This window comes from Dermochelys coriacea, chromosome 2, assembly GCF_009764565.3.
Source record: "Dermochelys coriacea isolate rDerCor1 chromosome 2, rDerCor1.pri.v4, whole genome shotgun sequence".
Taxonomy (NCBI): Eukaryota; Metazoa; Chordata; order Testudines; family Dermochelyidae; genus Dermochelys; species Dermochelys coriacea.
The window spans coordinates 34415996-34440709 of NC_050069.1; the positions used below are offsets into that span (position 1 = coordinate 34415996).

Sequence of the window (24714 nt, forward strand, 5' to 3'; positions counted from 1 at the left end):
GTAAAACAAAATTACACTATTAGAGCAGAAGAATTCTGAAGTATAAACAATCCAAAAGAGATTAATGAAAATTTAATTTTAGGTCATTTTCAAGTTGCTTGATAATAGTTCATTTCTTTACATTCATGTTTTTTATAGGCAAGAAACACAAATGTTTTAGTACTGCTTCAGACATAGCTTCAATTAGCTATTGAGTCAATGGAAATTTAGGGAAATGATTTCCTAACAATGACTACAGATGACACTCACCACTACTTGTAAGAAAAAAACATTTAATCCACATTTAAGGATTGATTCTGTGATCTGGATTGATTGTGTGCCTCCTTAACTCCCACTGAAGTCAATGGACCTAATTCTTCACTGCCTTGCAGCCCATATAGTCATTTACACCTGTGTAAAATGGGTGAACATCTCTCCCAGATCAGAAAGACAGCACTTTACACCTATGTTGAACAAGTATAAATGACTACACAAGATGAAAGCCAATGAAGAATCAAACTCAATGGAATTAAGGTTGCGCAATACCTTACAGGAGATGATCAGTATCTTGAAGGATTAGGGATTGCCACATATTTTATCCAGAGCCTTAGGAATCTTAAAAAGCAATATAATCTTCAGTATTATTCCATGCCGCCACCTGGTCTTTTGCATTGGTATCTCTGTCCAGCCTCTCACACCTGCTTCTCACAACTGGCTCTCATGATAAACTAAAATAACTCTGAACCCCTCTATACTCCTCAACACCATTTTCAGCAGGCAGGCTTGTCTGAGGATTAGACATCCTGCAGTCTGATTTGTGAGATGAGATGTTATCACAATCATGTAACTTCACAGAAATGGTCTAATATTAGGGGGGCTAGAATCAATTAAAACTTCTTTCAGTTTCCATTGTGTAAAAATCCCCACAAGATAGGGAAAAACCCAAGGATAATGATTTACTTGCAGCCACTGTGCTGGTTTCTGCTGTGCTGATTCAAGGTTTTATTGCATCTTTCAAGCAATAGGATTTAGTGTTCCACTAAACAGGTGAGAAAAAACACTGACACTAACTACAGAATATTTTTATCTTGAGTTAAGAGAAGAGATTTTAGCTGTTGAACCCATTCAACTCTTGCACACATTGGGCACTCATTGTTAAGTCAATGGCAGTCTTTCCACTGCTTTTAATAAACTTTGAATCAGGCCCATTGTGCAGCATCCAGTGATAGATTTCCAATTCAGATTCTAATTCAAACACACAAAACTTCATAATGCTCATAATATAGTTAGGTTTTTACACGCACACACATACTTACTTGAAAACATGATACATTAATTAAACTGTATTTATATTACTGTTGCAATATGCATGACTTAACTTTACTGTAGTTACATTGCTTAGAATTAAAGCAGGTAAACATTTTTCAAATTTCAAGCTTTTCATGAACATTTTCATTTTTCAATTTTTACTAAAATTAAAGGGAAAAAACAGAAAAAAGAAATAGCTAAAAGTCTCTTGCCCCCCCCCCCCCCACACACACACACACACCCTGCATTTTGCAACCAAATATAGAGCAGGTCAGTGCTTTTCAATTTAAAAAATTAGGCAAAAAAAGGTAGGGTGATTTTTCATTTTACACTTTCCCTGTTTTTGCACCCAACTGTATTAGAGGTGGGGCTTGTAGTATTGTCTATTATTAAGTTGCCTGACACGTCTCTTTATAAGACCCTGTTTTCAGTTGCTTATAATTTTGCCAAACTTTAGTCATTCAGGCTAAAATTTTCCATGCTGGGCATCTGCCCCAGGTTGAATTATTTGGGAAAATTATAATTTAGCTGTTTCCAATAAAGTGGCTAGAAAAAAATACATTGTTTTGCCCATATTCAAAAACTCAGAGAACTTTTTTTTAACAGTTGTCCTCAATTGTCCATGTCAGTTGTCCATAAAATATGTTCTCATGGGATTTTCAACACAAAAACACAGGGAACCTCAAAAGAAAACCTACTCTTGAAAAGGTTCCAAGGTTTGGATAAGTAGCCAGACATACTGATGCTTATCTTTACTGAACTGCTGAACTTTTTGAGGTTTGCTTATTATTCTTATTAATAGCTGAAGTCCTCTCATTAAGGGTCCCATCCTACACCCATTGAAATCAATGGAAAAACTTCCATTGGTTTCAATGGGCATGGGATTGGGCTCTTATTTTACTTGTATGTGGCCTAATCCTGCTTCATCTGACTTCAGTAAATCAGGATTAGGTTGAGAGACAAACAACTGTTCGAAAAAGATTCACAAAGCTAGTTTGCTAACACTTATATAGATATATTGTAACTATGGTGGAGATAATGTGATGTCCACTCCAGTTATAGTTTTTCATACAGTAGCAGCCAATTGTCCCCTATTGTCAATGTTTGCCAAACATTATCACAGTCACCTACTTTAAGCACAGTGAAACCACTGGCAATTTCAGATATCACCAGGTGGTAGATGTTAGCAAATGCTAACTTTTACAATGGTGACAACTTCCCAGATACTTACCACAAAAGCCTGTTTATCAACTAGCTCTCTAGTTACCCTGCTGTAACAGGTTTCAGAGTAGCAGCCATATTAGTCTGTATTCGCAAAAAGAAAAGGAGTATTTGTGGCACCTTAGAGACTAACAAATTTATTTGAGCATAAGCTTTTGTGAGCTACATGCATCCATTCATACATGTACATACATACATTCGTGAGTCTGAATGCATCCGATGAAGTGAGCTGTAGCTCATGAAAGCTTATGCTCAAATAAATTTGTTAGTCTCTAAGGTGCCACAAGTACTCCTGCTGTAACAATGTACATGAAAAACAATGTCAATTAAGGTACAGTTACAATAAAAGTACTTATCTCACTATCACAGGCTTCTAATTTTATTGACATAATTGTGCCAATAATATGTGTTTCTTAATAGTTACCGTGTATTGGTATGTATTAAGTAATTAAATTACATCTTTTTTCTGTATATAATCAGTATATGTTACTTCATTGTAATGTGCTACATGAAATTTGCTGAAATGTTAGTGACTAGAAGGAAATTTGCTTATATCATCATATACAGTAGGATTTTAATCATTTACACTTTGCTATGTGTGAAAACTATGGCATGTGGGATAACAAAGTGGTGGACTCTTTCCACTTCTCAGAAAAGATTTAATAGCAGAATCCTGTAGTGATGTACCATAATAATTATTACTTCTAACAAAACATACTACAGAACATTTAGTTGTATTGTATAAAGTATTATCATAAATAATTTGACTTAAATTCATACATGCTGATCAGATAAATGAAATACAGTGCATTTTGGGATGTGTCATCTTCTATTTTTATTATATTTGTTAACTCGTGCATTTATGGCATTCAGTCATTCACTCATACATAGTGGAAAGTAGTGAGGTTCTCCTGTGTATCAGTACATTACTACCCACATACAATAGAGCTGCAAGAAAAAAAATATAGTTTAATATACAACATCTCATTACATCCTATTTTATGTTGTCTATTAATACTGATTATAATTAATAAATCTCATACTGGAAAATAAATTCTTGAAGACTTAAGCCTTAGTTCAGAGAGAAAAAAGTCACTACAGATACTTTCATCACCTACACATTCTTATTAACATTTACACACTGTTACTAAAGTACTGTGGTCACTATTAACAAACTATTATTAGTGCCAATAATAAACATAGCTTTCCATATACTTAGAATAGGGCATGACTGTGTTAATACTATGGCGTCTGAAGGGAAATACTGCCTTTTTAGTTGTGACCATGGTACATGGTAAACCCTACAATTTAAATTTCTGTGGAAAAACTAGTATGTGGTCATGTAATTAAAGATGGCATCATAATGAATAAAACGTAAGAAGAACAGTCATAGTAAGTCAGGCCAATGGCTCATCTAGCCAAGTATCCTGTCTTTCAATTGTGGCCAGTGCCAAAAGCTTGAGAGGGAGTGAACAGAACAGGGAACTTTATGGAATGATCCATCCCCTGTGATCCAGTCATCACTTCCTCCAGTCAGAGGTTTAGGGACATGCAGAGCATGGGGTTGGGTGCCTGACTATCTTGGCTTGTAGCCGTTGATGGACCTATCCTCCATGACCTTATCTAATTTTTTTAAACACAGTTATACTTTTGGACTTCAGAACATCCCTTGACAATGAGTTCCACAGGTTGACACTGTTGTGTGAAGAGGCCTTTCCTTTTGTGTGTATTAAACTTGCTGCCCGTTAACTTCATTGGGTGACTTCATGTGTGTGTTGTGTTATGTGAAGGGGTAAATAACACTTTCCACAACATTTATGATTTTATACACCTCGTCATACCCACACTCAGTCATCTCTTTTCTAAGCTGAATAGTCCCACTCATTTTAATCTCTCCTCCTATGGAAGCTGTCCCATCCCCCTGATCATTTTTTGTTGACCTTCTCCTTACTTTTTCCAATTCTAGTATTTTAGAGGTGGGGCAACCAGAACTGCATGGTGTTCAAGGTGTGGACATAAACTTGGATAATATGGTATTATCATGTTTTCTGTCTTCTCATCTATTGATTTCCCAATATTCTGTTAGTGCTTTTGTCTGCTGCTACATGTTGAGTGGATGTTTTCAGAGAACTAGCCACGATTACTCCAGATCTCTTTCTTGATTGGTAATAGCTAATTTAGATCCCATCACTTTGTAAGTATAGCTGGGATAATATTTCCAATGTGCATTACTTTGCACTTATCAACATTGAATTTCAGCTGCCATTTTGTTGCCCAGCACCCAGTTTAGTGAGAGCCCTACATATATCTACCGATGTGATATATGCCATCATGTGCCGGCGATGCCCCTCTGCCATGTACATTGGTTAGGCTGGACGGTCTCTATGTGGAAAAGTAAATGGATGCGGATCGGACGTCGGGAATTATAGCATTTGGAATCCAGTTGGAGAACATTTCAATCTCTCTGGTCACTCGATTGCAGACTTAGAGGTGGCAATACTTCAACAAAAAAACTTCGGAAACAGACTCCAACGAGAGACTGCTGAGTTGGAATTGATTTGCAAACTGGATACAATTAACTTAGGCTTGGATAGAGACTGGGAGTGGATGAGTCATTACACAAAGTAAGGCTATTTCCCTGTGTTTATTCCCCCACCCCACCCCCTTCACTGTTCCTCAGGCATTCTTGTCAGCTGCTGGAAATGGCCCACCTTGATTATCCTGCTGGTGGTGGTTTTTCCCCCCTGCTCTCCTGCTGGTGGTGGCTCACCTTAAGTGATCGCTCTGGTTGCGGTGTGTGTGGTGGCACCCGTTGTTTCATGTTCTCTATGTATATAAATCTCCCCACTGTATTTTCCACTGAATGCATCCGATGAAGTGAGTTGTAGCTCACAAAAGCTTTTGCTCAAATAAATTTGTTAGTCTCTAAGGTGTCACAAGTACTCCTTTTCTTTTTGAGAGCCCTTTGTAACTCTTTGAAGTCAGTATGCGATTTTTGAATAATTTTGAATCATCTGTAAATCTTGACAATTCACTATTCACCACCTTTTCCAGATCATTTATGAATGTGTTGAACAGCACAAGTTCCAGTACAGTTCTTGCGGGGACCCTGCTATTTACCACTTTTCATTGTGAAAACTGGCCATTTATTCCCACCCTTTGTTTCCTATCTCTTAATCAGTTACTGATTCATCAGAGGCCCTTCCCTCCTAGCCCATGACTCCTTATTTTGCTTGAGAGCCTTTGGTGAGGGGCTTTGTCAAAGGCTTTCTGCATGTGCAAGTACACTATGTCAACTGGCTCACCCTTATCAGCATATTTATTGACAATGCGGCCCCCCAAGAATTCTAATATATTGGCGAGGCATGATTTCCTTTTACAAAACCCCCCAACATATCATGTTCATCTATGGGTCTGATAGTTCTGTTCTTTACTAGGGTTTCAAACAGTTTGCCTGGTACTGAAGTTAGACTTATTGACCTGTAATTGCAAGGATTGCCTCTGGAGCCTTTTAAAAAACTCAGCATTACATTTGCTATTTGCCAGTTATGTGGTGGAGAGGCTAGTTAGTAGTTATTGAATTTCATATTTGAGTTCCTTCAGAACTCTTGGGTGAATACAGTCTGGTCCTGGTGACTTATTATTGCTCAATTTATCAATTTGTTCCAAAACCTCAAGGTTTTGGTACACACAATGGGGGCAAATTAAGTTTGCAGAGGCAACCTTAATTCTGGCATTTCCTAACTTTTGAGTGCTTGACTTTGCAACCTTAATAATGTTCTTTTAATGCAGGTTTTTGGTGTATAATTTCTGAGGGTTTTAATAAAGCAAACTAGGGGGAAAAAACCCCACACCATTCAATCAGATGGCATCATATACTGACACCCAGATGGACTTTGAATCCTTGCTGCAACTGTTGGGGAAGTTGGGGAAGTTGTCACCATTGTAAAAGTTAGCATTTGCTAACATCTACCACCTGGTGATATCTGAAATTACCAGTGGTTTCACTGTGCTTAAAGTAGGTGACTGTGATAATGTTTGGCAAACATTGACAATAGGGGACAATTGGCTGCTACTGTATGAAAAACTATAACTGGAGTGGACATCACATTATCTCCACCATAGTTACAATATATCTATATAAGTGTTAGCAAACTAGCTTTGTGAATCTTTTTCGAACAGTTGTTTGTCTCTCAACATAATTCTGATTTACTGAAGTCAGATGAAGCAGGATTAGGCCACATACAAGTAAAATAAGAGCCCAATCCCATGCCCATTGAAACCAATGGAAGTTTTTCCATTGATTTCAATGGGTGTAGGATGGGACCCTTAATGAGAGGACTTCAGCTATTAATAAGAATAATAAGCAAACCTCAAAAAGTTCAGCAGTTCAGTAAAGATAAGCATCAGTATGTCTGGCTACTTATCCAAACCTTGGAACCTTTTCAAGAGTAGGTTTTCTTTTGAGGTTCCCTGTGTTTTTGTGTTGAAAATCCCATGAGAACATATTTTGGCTTTTCTCCTTCTGGCTCCAGCCACAACCAAGAAGTGTAGAGGGGCAGGGGGGAAATATTGTTATATTAAATTAACCAAACTTCTTCAACTTGGTTTTGTTTGAGTTCTGGGCAAATGTTCAGGTCAGGTTTTTTTTTAACTCGTTCATCCATCTTTAGTACTATCAAAACAATTGGCATCATCTTAGTTTATGTATGTGTTTATGTCTGTGTTTAAGGTACTGCTCATCTACAGTTTCCTGAAGGCTGGAATTTGGACAGACCCCTTACTTTGGAAATTAGTTCAGCCCACAGTACACAGTAATGCATTAGTGCAAAAGCTATAGTTCCTGCAGAACAGGAAGTCCTTGGCTATGGTCAGCACTGATTAGTAGAGCTGGTCAGAAAAATACAGGATTTCTTTCCGTGGAAAATTTCAGATTTCAACCAAAACTTTAGGGGCTTTGAACAAAAAATTGAAATTTTCCACAAAAAAAGTAGATCCATTATGTTAGCCAATTTGCTGTCAAAAAACAGTTTCACCAGAATTTTGTTTTTGTCCAGTCCTGTGCATTAGCTCAAGTCTTTCAGCCTTTGTGGTGGCTGAGAGGCTAGACTATGAGCAGATAGTTCTGTTCTCCAAAGAAATGTGATTGTTACAGTTCTTTAGATAGGGGCTGTTCTAATTAACCCTGGAACATCAGCACTGAAGAATGCTTCTCTTCTAGCCCTGTGATATTGAGATCATCTTGGAACCTAGCAACGTTGTGTATTGCAGTGAACAGTTCTGGAACATCTGTACTGTAGTCTTTAGTACAATTAGTAGGTTTCAGAGTAGCAGCCGTGTTAGTCTGTATTCGCAAAAAGAAAAGGAGTACTTGTGGCACCTTAGAGACTAACAAATTTATTAGAGCATAAGCTTTCGTGAGCTCCCCTCTGTTTTTTCCACCAAATGCATCTGATGAAGTGAGCTGTAGCTCACAAAAGCTTATGCTCTAATAAATTTGTTAGTCTCTAAGGTGCCACAAGTACTCCTTTTCTTTTTGCGAGTACAATGAGTAGAAGCTGTATGTGCTTGCTTCTTCTCTGGCCAGAATAAACCTCATTTTTGTATAAGCAGTGATATAGCTACTTCTGTATCCATTACAGGCCATTCAAATCCTTTTCCTGGATGCCCAATATACAACATGCCCTAAAAAACAAAACAAAACAAAAATACCTTCTCAAGTCATTAATATAATTTCACTGCTGCACATTGCAGGCATGCATTGACTTCCATCTGCAGGCATTATATTATCATTTTACTTTTACAGATGGCATATCCATTTTGTGCCTCAGTATACTAAAGGATATAGAGTGATATATATTTATTGATGGCTCGCAAATTTTGCTTGTATTAACATGCACAAGGGTATGTGCAGGGAGCTGTACTAATGTCAAAGAATTATGTCAAACTGAACCAAGCAGCAGAGAGAAGCATGGTGGTCATTTTGAATTTTCTTTAAATAACTGTGAGAAAGAAAACCCAGTTCCATATACTGCAGCGAGAACGTTCAGGGCCGAAATAAAAAGCTGTTCAACCTGTCAGTACCTAAGATTTTATTGTTCAGATATTTTAATGTTTACAAACCTAAGATTGCCTACTGTTTGCAGAGCTAGAGTACAACAGGAATAAAATAAAGTTACATAAACGTTCTTCTGAACTACCATGAAAACTGTTGCTTGAGGTTGGAGCAATATAGGAAATGGGCAGAATTCAGTGTCACTTGATGTTATTAAGTAATATTACTGGTTTTCTCAAACTGGCAACCAACAGTGACTCTCTTCTGTCCTTCAGCTGGATGGCATCTTCAGTTTAATGACTCTAGCAAGAACAGTAGGAGAGGTACTGAGATATTTTCATAATTCAAAGATGGTAAACAAATTAGGAAAGCCTCAAGATTTTGAGAGAGCAGTGTTGATAGAAATGGCTTTTGACAACTTTCACCTGATTTTCCAGTTTCTTTTCTGCTTCACTCTGATATCTTTCTCCTTTCTCTGATGTGAATGCCCCTTTCTCAGTAAATCCCTTGCTGCTTCCACATCTGGTTTTGAAAGAAAATTGTGGGGTTTTGTTTTAGGTTTACCTACACTAGGACAATTCCTGCATCCCTCACAAAGACTTAGCAGAAGTGTTTTGCCCAGAGCAATTTGGGTAAGTTTGTGGCCAGAGTCCACCTCCTAACACAGAAATGGGATGAAGGTGGGTCACCTGTGCATCCAATACTACAGTCTATGGACAGGACTGCCAACTTCAGTGCTCACCACCTCAAGGCAAAGGTGCTCAGAGCCACAGGCTGCTGCCAGCCCAGTACAGAGAATCACCACTGTATGGTCCATGCTTTTCTCCTGTGGTGGAGGCATGTTAAACTCATCAAACACACTGTGGCTGCAGCTAACTTGTGTATGTTTGGGAGAAGAATTCCAGGTGATCTAATCATTTCAAAAGGCAACATTTGTGGTGTAAATTTGAATTGTTTTTTCAGACTACTCTGCAGATGTTTGAGTAACACTTCAGATCTGTGCTTTCCACACAATATTCTTTGTTTTGGTTTTAAGTACTTGAAGATAATCAAGTTGTGTCACGCAGTAGGAATGATGAAAAGCAAAACATGCTTAGAAGATTGCTTCTTGCTAGCGTGTCTGTTTATATAGACCCAAAGCTGCCAATGCACAAAATCATGTGGAAAAAATGCTGTGATTTCTAAGTAATTTCAGATAAAAGGTAACAGTTGCAGAATTTTGTGTATGAGAATAAAGACTGACATTAAATGCTTGTGGTGGATTCTCTAAATGAATGCTGGTAGCCAGCTGTCTTATAGATTCATAGATTCATAGATACTAAGGTCAGAAGGGACCATTCTGATCATCTAGTCTGACCTCCTGCACAGCGCAGGCCACAGAATCTCACCCACCGACTCCTACGAAAAACCTGTATGAATGAATGCTAACTTTAAAATGGTTCCAAATGTAACCCAGAGATAGGACAACTAACCATTTAGGGGAAAATTCTGATATCCCAGTTCATACTGAATAGTATTTTACTCCTTTGGCTCCTGTATTGTGACCCAAGGCCCACTTGGTGCTAACTGGCAGAGGACATAAGTGCTGCAGAGATTCCTTGGGTCTGGTATTTGCATTTTCGTTCACCAAAGAATGTCATGTAAGGTCTGTAATGAAAGCTTGTTTCATATTGGTCTCTTAACCACTGTAAGCTATATGTACAGGTGATATTTAAGAAGTTCTGTATCTGTACAAAAATTATGTTCTTAATGAATGTAAAGTGACATGTCTTAGAACCATTCCACCAATGAGAAAGTACCAACCTTTATATCTCCGGCTATGTGCAAATTAAGAATTGTAAGCTTTACGATGGAGTCAAATGCTAATAGTAGGATGTGAAAACAACATAGATTCATAGATTCATGGATACTAAGGTCAGAAGGGACCATTCTGATCATCTAGTCTGACCTCCTGCACAGCGCAGGCCACAGAATCTCACCCACCTACTCCTACGAAAAACCTTACCTATGTCTGAGCTATTGAAGTCCTCAAATCATGGTTTAAAGACTTCAAGGAGCAGAGAAGCCTCCCTCAAGTGACCCGTGCCCCATGCTACAGAGGAAGGCGAAAAACCTCCAGGGCCTCTCCAATCTGCCCTGGAGGAAAATTCCTTCCCGACCCCAAATATGGCGATCAGCTAAACCCTGAGCATATGGGCAAGATTCACCAGCCAGATACTACAGAAAATTCTTTCCTGGGTAACTCAGATCTCATCCATCTAATATCCCATCTCAGGGGATTAGTCCTATTTACCCTGAACATTCAAAGATCAACTACTTACCAAAATCACATTATCCCATCATATCATCTCCATAAACTTATCGTGTAGAATCTTAAAACCAGATAGATCTTTTGCCCCCACTGCTTCCCTTGGAAGGCTATTCCAAAACTTCACTCCTCTGATGGTTAGAAACCTTCGTCTAATTTCAAGTCTAAACTTCCTGGTGGCCAGTTTATACCCATTTGTTCTTGTGTCCACATTGGTGCTGAGCTGAAATAATTCCTCTCCCTCTCCTGTATTTATCCCTCTGATATATTTATAGAGAGCAATCATATCTCCCCTCAACCTTCTTTTAGTTAGGCTAAACAAGCCAAGCTCCTTAAGTCTCCTTTCATAAGACAAGTTTTCCATTCCTCGGATCATCCTAGTAGCCCTTCTCTGTACCTGCTCCAGTTTGAATTCATCCTTTTTAAACATGGGAAACCAGAACTGCACACAGTATTCTAGGCGAGGTCTCACCAGTGCCTTGTATAATGGTACTAAAACCTCCTTATCCCTACTGGAAATGCCTCTCCTGATGCATCCCAAAACCGCATTAGCTTTTTTCACAGCCATGTCACATTGGCAGCTCATAGTCATCCTATGATCAACCAATACTCCAAGGTCCTTCTCCTCTTCCGTTACTTCTAATTGATACGTCCCCAACTTATAACTAAAATTCTTGTTATTAATCCCTAAATGCATAACCTTACACTTCTCACTATTAAATTTCATCCTATTACTATTCCTCCAGTTTACAAGGTCATCCAGATCCTCCTGTATAATATCCCGATCCTTCTCTGAATTGGCAATACCTCCCAGCTTTGTATCATCTACAAACTTTATTAGCACACTCCCACTTTTTGTGCCAAGGTCAGTAATAAAAAGATTAAATACGATTGGTCCCAAAACCAATCCCTGAGGAACTCCACTGGTAACCTCCCTGTAGCCTGACAGTTCGCCTTTCAGTAGGACCCGTTGTAGTCTCCCCTTTAACCAATTCCTTATCCACCTTTTGATGTTCATATTGATCCCCATCTTCTCCAATTTAACTAATAATTCTCCATGTGGCACGGTATCAAATGCCTTATTGAAATCTAGGTAAATTAGATCCACTGCATTTCCTTTATCTAAAAAATCTGTTACTTTTTCAAAAAAGGAGATCAGGTTGGTTTGGCATGATCTACCTTTTGTAAAACCATGTTGTATTTTGTCCCATTTACCATTGACTTCAATGTCCTTAACTAATTGCTCCTTCAAAATTTTTTCCAGGACCTTGCATACTACAGATGTCAAACTAACTGGCCTGTAGTTACCTGGATCACTTTTTTTTTCCTTTCTTAAAAATAGGAACTATATTAGCAATTCTCCAATCATTCGGTACTACTCCTGAGTTTACAGATTCATTAAAAATTCTTGCTAATGGGCTTGCAATTTCAGGTGCCAATTCCTTTAATATTCTTGGATGAAGGTTATCTGGGCCCCCCAATTTAGTCCCATTAAGCTGTTTCAGTTTCGCTTCTACCTCAGATATGGTAATATCTACCTCCATATCCTCATTCCCATGTGTCATGCTACCATTATCCCTAAGATCCTCTTTAGCCTTATTAAAGACTGAGGCAAAGTATTTGTTTAGATATTGGGCCATACCTAGATTATCTTTAACCTCCACTCCATCCTCAGTGTTTAGCGGCCCCACTTCTTCTTTCTTAGTTTTTTTCTTATTTATATGGCTATAAATAAATAAACATGAAAGCACACAGGAAAAAACAAGCCATGGAGGTTGTATGTGTTGTGGGGTGGGTATCCTATTTGCAACTAAAACTAAAACAGTGGTGGGGGGACTATTTCTAAGGGGTGCAGATGAATCCCCATTTACTCTTTCAGTCTGTGAGAACAAGCTGTCAGAAGCTTGATCTTATGAGAAGGGATCACGACCAAGTGGCTGAAAACACTGGGGAAAGAACTTGGGGATAGGGTATCATTAGGGCCCTACCAAATTCACGGTCCATTTTGGTCAATTTGATGGTCTAGGATTTTTTAAATTGTAAATTTCATTATTTGAGCTATGTAAATCTGAAATTTCTCGGTGTTGTAATTGTAGGGATCCTGACCCAAAAAGGCATTTGGGGAGATTCACAAGGTTATTGTAGGGAGGGGTTGCAGTACTGCTACTCTTACTTCTGTGCTGCTGCTGGCTGGGCAGCTGGAGAAGGGTGGCTGCTGGCTGGAAGCCTGTCTCTCAAGGCAGAGCCGCCACCAGCAGCAGCAGCACAGAAGTAAGGATGGCATGGTATGGTACCTTGCCTAGCCTTACTTCTGCGCTGCTGCCTTCAGAGCTGGGCCCTCAGTCAGCAGCCGCTACTCTCCCATCGCCCAGCTCTGAAGACATCAGAGCAGAAGTAGGGGTGGCATAGTATGGTATAGCCACCCTCACTTCTGCACTGCTGCTGGAGGGGCACTGCCTTCAGTGCTGGGCACCTGGCCAACAGCTTCTGCTTTCTGGTCACTCAGCTCTGAAAGCAGTGCAGAAGTAAGGCTGGCAATACCATGACCCCCCTAAAATAACCTTGTGACCCCCCTGTGGGTCGGGCCAGGACCCTCAATTTGAGAAATGCGGGTCTCCCCTGTGAAGTCTGTATAGTATTGGGTAAAAAAAACACAAAAAAGACCAGATTGCATAGGGAGAGACCAGATTTCATGGTCCATGATACATTTTTCATGGCTGTGAATTTGGTAGGGCCCTAGCTATCATATAGGAGATAGGGGAATGCCTTGTTAATTAAGTTTAGCCTCTAGAAAGCGCGTTATAATTTTGTTTTAATCATTTGTTTCCAATGGTCTCACTCTCTTTCACTGGAATCTCTGTTCTTTGATAATAAACTTATTCTTGTTTGCACTATAACTACATTGAAATTATAGCTCACAAAAGCTTATGCTCAAATAAATTTGTTAGTCTCTAAGGTGCCACAAGTACTCCTTTTCTTTTTGCGAATACAGACTAACACGGCTGCTACTCTGAAACCTGTCATTGAAATTAGATGAAGGTTTCTAACCATCAGAGGAGTGAAGTTTTGGAATAGCATTCCAAGGGAAGCAGTGGGGGCAAAAGATCTATCTGTCTTTAAGATTAAACTCGATAAGTTTATGGATCTTAATTGATCTTTAAATATTAATGGTAAATAGGCCTAATCCCCGGAGATGGGATATTAGATGGGTGGGATCTGAGTTTCCCAGGAAAGAATTTTCTGTAGTATCTGGCTGGTGAATCTTGCCCATATGCTCAGGGTTTAGCTGATTGCCATATTTGGGGTCAGGAAGGAATTTTCCTCCAAGGCAGATTGGAAGAGGCCCTGGAGATTTTTCGCCTTCCTCTGTAGCATGGGGCATGGTTGACTTGAGGGAGGCTTCTCTGCTCCTTGAAGTCTTTAAACCACGATTTGAGGACTTCAATAGCTCAGACATAGGTGAGGTTTTTCGTAGGAGTTGGTGGGTGAGATTCTGTAGCCTGCGTTGTGCAGGAGATCGGACTAGATGATCAGAATGGTCCCTTCTGACCTTGGTATCTATGAATCTATGAATCTACATCTCAGTGCTGTATGCTGAGTAAAATGATGATCCTGAGCTGACTTTTACAAGCTGGTGTGTGTACTATTCCTTTGGGGATAGTGGATCTAAGAGGTCTGAGAGTGTTACATGGAACAGGTCTGAGCACCCGAGAGGAACACACGGAGGACTTGGGGGTTGGTGTGTGCCTTTCACTAACCTGTACAGAGAGAGCAAGGTCTGCCAAGACCTAGAAGGCAGAGCTTGTGTTGCCAGGGAGCTTATCCATAGCATGCATGCATAAGACTTCCTAACACTACGGCAAGTGGTGTTGAGGTGCCGCACAACTGTGGAACATAGTACTGAATCTACTGAATCTGTAATACTGAATATGAGACCCCAGCCTATCATATCTGCTCACTTCTGTTTTATAGTTAAGCTTTACCCTCCTCTAGCTACTAAACAAATGGAGCCATGGAAAAGTCAGATCACAATGCTGAGGTCTAAATCTTACTGAGTAGGATGTTTATAAAATATCAGCATAGGAGCATAAGCTTGTAAATAACCCTAATACCCTGCTTCTCCAAGGAAAAGCAAACCACAGATAGCTCCTGTTGCTCAGTGATTTGTAGTATATGTATGATTTTATTGGGACTAAGTGGGTTTTATGGTGTGGTTTGTTAATAAAATGATCTGTCCAGCACTGTCTCTACTGATGGAGGAAAACAGCATTCACTGTCCTTTTTAACAGACATAACCCATCTGTGAGCTCGGTGATGCTGCTGCTGCACTGATGGTGGGTGGCTGTTGAAAGTAAGCTCAGAGACATCATGCACTGGAATCATTTTTCTATCAACACAACCTCAGGGAAATGTATTTTGCTCTGCAAACAATTAAGCACAACTAGCAAAATAAGTTATCAGTGCCCAGCCTAATGAATGTAGACAGCACTAATTCCAGCCTTTTGGTTGTTGATATGAAACAAAGAAATAAATGTGAGCAAAGCCAGCACTTAGACTAAATTGCCCCAAAGCTCAGATATCCCTAGGTGAAGTAATATGCTAAAGGAAAATCAGCTAACTGATACAGTGATTGAACAACAGCACAAGGCATTGACATTTCTGTTTCTCTGACATTAGGTATATTTTAAATTTTCTAGGATGTTTTAGTCTTTTCTCAGTTTTTTTCAGTGTTGGTACCAGGGAATGAGAGAAACAAGGTAGGTGAGGTAATATCTTTTACTGGACCAACTTCAGTTAATGGAAGATACAAGCTTTTGAATGACACAGAGCTCTCTTTTAGGCTTGGGAAAGAAAGCAGAGTTTCTGAGCTAAATACAAATTGGGACAAATTGTTGAGCAAAAGGGGTAATGCTTGTTGGAGGTGATCACTTGAAATGAAGTGGGCAATTGGGGGTTAGATTGTTATGCTTGATGTTAGCAATTAAGGATAGCAGGCAGTGTGATGTGTTACAAATTGTTGTAATGAGCCATAACGCCAATGTCCCTATTAAGCCCATAGTTTTTGCTGTCTAGCAGAATAATGAATTTAAATTCCCAGGCTCACCTTTTGAAGGTATTTAGCAGGTTTCTTTTTAGGACAAGTATTGAAAGATCAGATCTTGTGAGAGCACTTTGTGAAAGTGTTGGCCGATAGATGATAGATGATGGTATTTTTGTCTTTTTAACATTTTTCTGTGGCAGAGCAAGGAATTGAGCCCAGGTGTCTGGCTAGTTCATTAACCATGGATTATCTGTCTCTTCTAAAAAAATTTGAACTATTTCAAACCATGAAGGGGTAAAGTGTTCAGTGCAATGCCTGGGGATTAGCAGCACCACATCCATTAACATTAATATAAAGCTAAGTGTGTAGCAGAGTTCCTGTGTCATGCTAAAATATACACCCAACTCTAGGTATACTGAGTAGTACCTTATTCTGCAAACAATCACAATTCTTACAGTTCACTGAATCACAATGAATTGTACCTCACTCTGCAATTAGTCCTATTGAAATTACTGGGAAAATTTGCAGCTTAAGGTACTAGTCAGCATGAATAAGAGAAGGGGATAAAGTTCGGCCTGATATGAAAAATGCCACCATATGAATCCATGCCTTCTTTTTCCCTTGCTGTCTCCCTTCACTCAACTTTCTGTCCCCTTCCTCCTCTCCTCTCTGTCTCTCTCTCCACTCTCCTCCTTTTCCCAGTTTAGATCATTTGTAAGGAGTTTTGTTCAGCGACAGAACTTATACCCTAGTGAAGATATGTTGATACACTCTGGATTTCTTCATCTTACCTCTGAAACAACAAATGGATTGAGCCAAAACCCAAGACATTTGTGAGGTTTCTGTAATCTTCAGTGTGTACATCACAGCAGAAGCCAATCCCAGCATGAAGATCTGGAGCTTTTACCATTAACTTTGGTGATATGACTGTTTGCTTTGACTATTTCAGGCTGTATCTAAAAGGACACACAGGAACAGCAGGAAAGCAGAGTAGCCTGATCTTACATGGCGCTGATTTCAGTACTAAAGATGCCGATAATGACAACTGCATGTGCAAATGTGCCCTCATGCTAACAGGAGGTAAGCACAGTCCCACAAAGGCATTCTATAAATTTTAATCTGCTGTGTATTTCTAAACTGACCATGATGAAGCAACTTTGGAGAGAGGGAAAGATGATATGCAGTGCTGTGTGAAACTCCTTGGGAGGTTATTATGGGCATTGTGGTTGTGCCCCCAGGTTCCTGTCAGGTGCTATAGAAACACAGAGCTACACTCTGGCACCCAAAAGTTTACAATCTAATTTGAAACAAGCTGCAACAAGTGGTGGCAAACAATAGAGGAGAAAGGGGGAAGGAAAATGAGAGAGAGGGTGAAGGAGGTGGGGTGAGAGTTTGTGGAAGGAAGAGGAGAAGGAAGAGGTTAAGGGTGTGGGGAAGGAGAGAGATCAGAAATGGGAAGGAGAGAGGGCTTTTTAGAGATGAGAGGCAGAACAGTTCAGGCAAGCGAGGGGATGGAGGAAAACAGGAGAAAAGAAAATGCTGGAAGAAAAGCCTATCAAGATATTAAGGCCTGGTTTACCCCCAGTTTTTGTATCGGTATAACTGTTTCACTTTAGAGGTGTGATTTTTTAACTTAAATGGTGATACTGATACAACCCCTAGTAGGGACACAATCATAGTGGTATAGAGGTGACAAACTGCTATAGCTTATTCTTCTTCCCATACTAGGAATATTTATACTGATATATAGAATTTGGGGCAATGCAGGAGGAATGCTCTCCTTTCCGAAGCAGTTGCCTCTGGGGACCTAAGTCAGTCATCCCTGCTAAGCGTAGGCTATGTCCACCCTGGCACTTTTGTCAGTAAACCTTTTGTTGGTCAGGCATGTGAAAAAACAAACCCCATGACCATCATACGTTTCACTGACAAAAGTGCCAGGATGGACAGTGCTGTGTTGGCGGGAGATGCTCTCCCACTGACACAGATGCCACCGCTCGTTGGGGGTGGTTTAATTATGCCGACAAGAAAGCTCTTTCCCCTCGGCATAGAGCGGCTAGACGGGAGGCCCTACGGCAGGCAGCTGCAGCGGTACAGCTGTGCCACTGTAAGGTCCAGTGTGTAGACATAGCCTTAGTCTGCTGTAGAGCTATCATTCCACAGGGCTCTGAAAGACACAGGTATTTTCCGCTGCATCAGGTCTGTAAATTAACAGAAAAATCTCTCTATTGTCTAAGGGTACAAAATTAAGTTGACCTAAGTTATGCTAATATACAGCCACTGCAGTACTTAAATTAAAGATACTTTTGAATGTCCACATTACGCTCCTTGTGTCAGCTGTGTGCGTCCTCACCAAGAGCGACTTACTTGTCAGTGTGGCATATTGTGGGACGGCTTCTGAAAGGCAGCAGTAGTCATTCTATTGGTTGGAGCTACATTTTAGTGTGGACACTTACAGAGTTAGGTCGATGTATGCTGTCTTACATCAGTCTACCTCTGTTGTGAAGACCAGGGCTAAATATACTGGAGAGGCAAATGAAAGGAAAGAGGTGAACTGCCAAACTCCGAGTAAAGTTCAAATAGGAAAAAAGCAAGTAAATGCAATTAGTATTCATGGATAATTTAATCAGTTTTACGAGTAAGATTGTTTGAGTAATTTATTGTTTTATAAAAGAGTCAAGACCTCAATTGCTAATTGTTTTTTCCCTTAATCTCTAAACATTTCACCCTGTTAAATTTCTCCTCACACATTCGACTGCATTTTCCCAATGAGATTGATTTTCTCACTCCCTGAGAATATCAATTAAATCTTTCAAAACAGGAACGTTCAATAGATTGATTCCAATCCTATGTCACAACAAAAGGGCAAAGTAAGAAAAGTGACCATGATGACAGTTTGTTAAAAAAGTCCTCTGTCAAAAACTGGGTATTGAACTATACCGAATATGGTCAAACCCTCTGTTGCTTTTGGCAGCCCCATAGACAGCACTTTAATTATGCATTATATGAAATCTATAATCAGGTTTCTGACTATCTTGAGAGCTTTGGAGATCTTGTAACCTCTGTGAGATGAACCCAATATATTTGTGTCAGGACTGAAATAAACTGCAGACAAAGTTTATGAGATGGTTATAGTCAAGGCTGAAAATAAAGATTTAAAGAATGCCCATGTGGCTCTCTCAATGGTCTCATTAACTGCCACCTCCCATCTGGTCCACATCAAGTGTTATCCCAAAAAAGATTAAATACTGTGCAGCAGCCTCATCAGAAGAATTAATTTAGATGTCACATGCTCTTAGGGGCTGGGTTATGTTTATTGACTCTACTTCAGGTTGACCTTGGGGGGAAGTGTTCAGAGGCACAAATTGGAGTTAGGTATCCAACTCCCATTAATTTAAATAGACAGGTGGGGCCAGTTCCATAGAGGGATTTATTTAAGAGCCTAAGTCCAAAATTTAGATCCTCATACTCTCACTCAGATGTTGCCTAACTTGTAGGCACCTAAAGCCCTTAGGCTCCTAATTTTCCACTGATAAAGTCTCTTAGGCACCTAAATGTCTGGCCCTGTGCATGCACACAGCTACCTAAGTCCTGGCGCCTGGTACCTAGCTTGTACCTAAGCCTCGGCAGGATCCTCAAACTAGGTGCTCCTCTGCCTGCAAGTACATATATTCAGAAGCTATCTTAGATCACATATGCTGGGTCAGGTCCACTCACACAACATAGCTGGAAGAGGTACTATTGCCCTCGTATGCTCTATAGCCCAGTGGTTAGAGCGCTCACTCAGGATGTGGGCGCCTTCAGTTCAAAGCCCCATTTTACCTGGAGCAAGGACTTGAACCCAGGGTCTCCCACCTCCCAAGTGAATGCCCTAGCCCCTGAGCTGTGTGGCATTCTGAGGGTGGCACTCTCAATGTCTATTTTATGTGTGAGAAAGGACTGACCTGGCTTTGTTGCCTAACTCCAGTAGCGGGTTCGTGGCTGTGAATGGAGACAGGCATCTAAGATTAGGCCACACCCGTCTCCTCAGCACTTCCTACTGGCTAGCTTAGGCAGCTCTCCATTCAGCATGCTGGCTTTTGTGAATCCCATTCGTAGGCACCTCACTCTTCCCGTGCATTATACAGAAAGCCTGTGCACCTAACTCAAGGCTGTGAATGCTAGTAGGTGGCAGGGTGCCTAAAGTTAGGCGTTGCAATGCTCAGCCTAAGTCCCCTTTGTGGTTCTACCCCATGGATGCCTAACTACCCTTGTCCCTTTGAAAATCTCCCTGAGTTTTTTGGAAGGTATAAAAGATGCAAGTGTTTTACACTTATTGAAGGTTACACATGTCTAAAACAATATTATTTGTTTCTAAAACATTTATAAAGCAGTTATTGCCATAGTATGTAGGTTGATGTTTCATAAGTAAATGTTTTCAAATAAGGCTGCAGGTCTTTTCTATCCCTTTGTTTGGAATGACAACATTCAAAATGGCAATGTCTACCAGTTTAGAGAAGAATGAGCCATAAAGCTGTTGCAATCGTGCCTTTGAACCCTTGTATCCAAATATCTGTGTTTAAAAGGTTTAAAATTTCTGGGTGAATTTGTTTAATTCATCTCTCTTTCTCACATAGATCTATATGAAGTGGACGCTCATGAAGTATTGTATATAGCAATTATCAATGTATTTATCATTTAGATACAAAATGATTAGCATATGATGACATTTTTCTTTAAAAAGGGGGAATATGAAAAATATTATTAACAAAAGTCAGTTGTATGTTACAGTGCTTAATGATATATAGAAGGATGGACAATAGCACATAAAGTATTTGAATAACAACAAAATGGTGACTGACTTAAATAATCTTCTAATACATTTAATAGAAAAGTCAGAGCACATCTGTCCCTGAACATGCTCCTTGTTAATTTTACCTTGTGGCCCATTAACATTATTCAAAAGGACCCTGCAATCCAGATAATGTGAAAAGCTCATGGGAAGCACATGCTCTTTGATTTTATTTCCTACCAGCAAATTTCTTCTCTACAGTCACAGAGATGTTCATACTTTATACACTTTTATTCGTATCCTACATTATAGTCTTGCTGATACTGCGCTTTACTGAAATTATAAAAACCATCCTGCTCCTCTAAGGTCCAATATAACAGAAAGGTCCAAATCTGGTATAAGAGTAAGTTTAGTGGCTGTCTTTCAAATGGTAAGTAAAATATGGTTCAATAATTTAGGTTAGGGTTTCACTCTCCTGTAGGTGCTCTGCTGCTGAGCACAAATTCTATGGGCGCAAACACGACATACAAGGAACCAGAAAGAGACACTAGATTTTCAAAGGAACCTTTCTTCCAAGAAGGCCACCCACATACTCTCCCCAAATAAGCCACATTTTGAGTCTGTCAGATCAGACTTGAATGCTGCATGTTGTGTTTGATGGACATGAGCTTGCATTCACAGAATTCAGGAAGCAGAAGAGGGATAAAAAGTGTCTGATCACCAAGTGCCCAAATTCCAGAAAGCCATTCCCAGAGTCTGTGAAGAATAAAGCAGTCAAGAGAAGCCCCATTCTGGAACTTGGCCATGATAAACACCCAATATACTACAGAATTACAGTATATCTGGTGAATTGAGGGGCAGTAGCAAATGGACAAGAGGTTTGGGCCACAGTTTCAAACAGGCCTCAACATTCCTATACATTTACGCACATGTGCATGGAAAGCCTGCATTTGTGCATACAAAACAGATAATTAGGAAGGTCCCCAGCAACTACATGCAAATGCTGCCACCATCACCCCTTTGGGGAGTTTTCTTGTTTTGTTTTGTTTGCTTTCACGACTGCAGATTTTACACATACAAAATTTGTGAGTGTGAGTTCAGAGAAATGTGACCAATAAGACAGTCATCCCAGTGTTCACACAGGCAGCTGTTATATTTTTAGGATATTTTGACAAGAATGTTTACTGATGATCTCTCACTCACCCATAGACATTCAGAACACATATAAGGCAGTAGAACAGTAGAAATCTCCCATACAAGGGTAAATGTATCTGAAGTATTCAAATAGATTTAATTTCTTTTAATGAAAATTAGTTGGTTTCAAATTTCACAGCTTTTTACTAGAAGTAACAGCATCATTTAAAAAACACAAGCCACAAAACATATTGCAGATTAGCAGCAGCCCACAGTGGGGATCAATGTTTATTTCTTTAGATGGTTTTAAAACAATGTAGTGATATGGTATCTAAATCATCTTTCGTTTAGACAGTATACTGTATGATGTAAGGTTGCTTGACATTTCCATACAAAAGTAATTATTAGAGATCATTTAACCTCAAAAAATTAGGAAGCTCTTTTCAGTTGACATAAGCAACTACAAGTCTTGATACTTACAGAAACATGTACAAACTATCTATAATTTTGAACACAACCTTTTTTAACCTTCTCAGAGCCTCCTCCCTTCTAGTGCACAAGAGACTTGCTTTTCCTACCTTTTTGCCTACTTCTCTTCATGACGCACTCAGTGGCTGACCTGAAGGACCCAGACATCACTGTAGGCAGTACAGTGAAAATCTTTGCACAGTGTGCAGTAGCCATAAAAAAATCAAACAAAACGTTAGAATCCATGGGATACTAAATAACATGAATATATAATGCCATAATATAAACCAATACTATGCCCTCACCAGGAATACGGATCCCCCATCTCAAAAAGAATATAGCAGGAGAGGGACAGATGGATGATGAAAATGCATGGGAGCATGGAAAAGATTTTAAAGGCGAGAGACAGAAATGATTGGGACTGTTGACCTATGAGACGAGATTACTAAAATGAATAATGAATAGTATAAAGAAGGTAGATTGGGTATTATTGTTAGACCATCTCATAACACAAGAACAAGGGAACAGTCAATGAAATGGAAAAGTAGCCAATTTAAAAGTGAGAAAAGGAAATTAAATTCCTACACAAGTAGCTGTGAAACTCATTGCCACATGATATCCATGAGGCCAAGTGTTTCCTGGAATTCAAAGAGAGATTCAATATTTAAATGGATAACAAGAATATCCAGTGTTGTAGTGTATTAAAAATAAACAAAATCTTTCAAGCTTCAGGTATAAGCCAACCTCTAACTATTGCGGGTTAAGAGGAAGATTGACCTGGGTCAGTCTATCCATACCTGCAGGGTTTCTTCCTCTGAAACATCTGGCATTGGTGTAGACAGGCTATTAGATGAGCTGGACCATTGGTCTGACCCACCATGGCACTTCCTATGTCTTCTTTTGCAACTATATGGGAAGCCTGCACTTCACTCTTCCTTCCCTTCTTCCCTCACAACTCTTCAAAAAAGCCATTCCACCCTCTATTCCAACATACAACTATGCTGAAAATCTGGTCGGTGTCCCAGCATCGCCTCTGCTGAATTCAAAGTAGAGAACTCTGATTTTGGGACACTTACGGGGGCTTATAGAGGGATATGGGAAGAGGCTTCTCAAAAATTGTGAACAGGGAGGGAAAGAAATTAAAAAAACGAAAAGAGGGAAAATAAAAACACGTTATTGTACTAATGAGAAACCTCTCTCTAAAAAAGCCCATATATATAATCATATTTGGAAGCATGTGGTATGATAAAGAGTACTACTAAAAATATTAAAGGGGGAATTAGTCTTAAGAAAAGAAAACTTTGATTGAATGTTTCACAACTCTCCCCCCCCCCCATGATGCCTCTGAGTACTTTTTTTATTAGTACCATTTCAGAATTTTATTTTCTTTGGGCAGCATTTGTAGGACACCGCTGAATGCAAAAACCCCAGATCAAGTCCTACCTTCTTGCTGTTCTTGTTCCTGTAAAACAAAATGGTAACTAATGCAGCTTGCCATGTCTATATTGTGAGACAGTAAACAGAATCCAGCTGCATCTGTGTTCCAACTTTGAAACATGAGCATTAGGTTTTCTCTGTTCGGCTTTGTCTTAAGTTTCTACAAGATTATGCTGTAGTTACAGTAAAACATCAGTTGTACAGCTTTCTGCTTCTTTGGTTATTAGCCCCATAGGTATAAGTTTGTAATCAAAGAGAGGTCAAATGTATCAAAATAAAAGTTTGCCAGAATTTATCTGGCATAAATCCTCCCCCCCAAGAGTTGATTATGGAGTGTTACTTGTGAAAAAAAAAACCACTTAGTATCTAAAATCTAAGAAATTAATTTAAAAGATTAAAAACATAAATAACATAGGTCTGAATGCAAAGGGCAAAGTAAACACTGGATGTGTATACTACTCACTGTCACTATTGTATCCAGTGGTTTAAACCCCCCCAAACAATGGATTATTATAATCAAACATAACTCTAACAGCAGAATCTGCTGACACTGGAGGAAACATCTAGGAAGTATGCACTGCAAAAAAAATCTCGGTTTTTGAATTCCAGCTCAAGAATGGGACTCCCATTGGACTGGGAACAATGAACACTAAACATTAAAAAGCTCCATCTTTGTTTGCAAGACATGGACTTGTACCATAGAGTCAAAGAAACCTCACGTCGCTGAGCTAAATATGTGCACTGCTCGATCATTATCTAGTCCTGGTAGAATTCCACTGGTACTGCTTGCAACAGGTTCACAGATGTGTCTGTGTATGTGGAGGAGCTGAGAAATCAATGACGTCTAAATAGAAAGGGGACAAGGTGATTACCCAATTGAAAAAGGAAAAGATCCAAATTTTATTTTTATCAGGCTAGCCGTGGAACGTTATGAGCTAATTTGACTTGGAACAAATGCTGCCTCTCACCCCCCACACCCCACCCTCACTCCCCAT

General features: G+C 39.6%; 1 protein-coding gene across 2 annotated transcripts in view; it reads left to right on the forward strand.

Annotated features, from left to right (window-relative positions):
• Positions 1-24714, forward strand: part of ANGPT1 (angiopoietin 1) — a 203861-nt gene that overhangs the window by 175534 nt on the left and 3613 nt on the right. For both annotated transcript variants that reach the window (XM_043507427.1, XM_038390976.2), the window contains one exon: positions 16862-16992. In XM_043507427.1, the coding sequence (XP_043363362.1) occupies positions 16862-16992 (131 nt within the window). The remainder of the gene's footprint in view (positions 1-16861; positions 16993-24714) is intronic.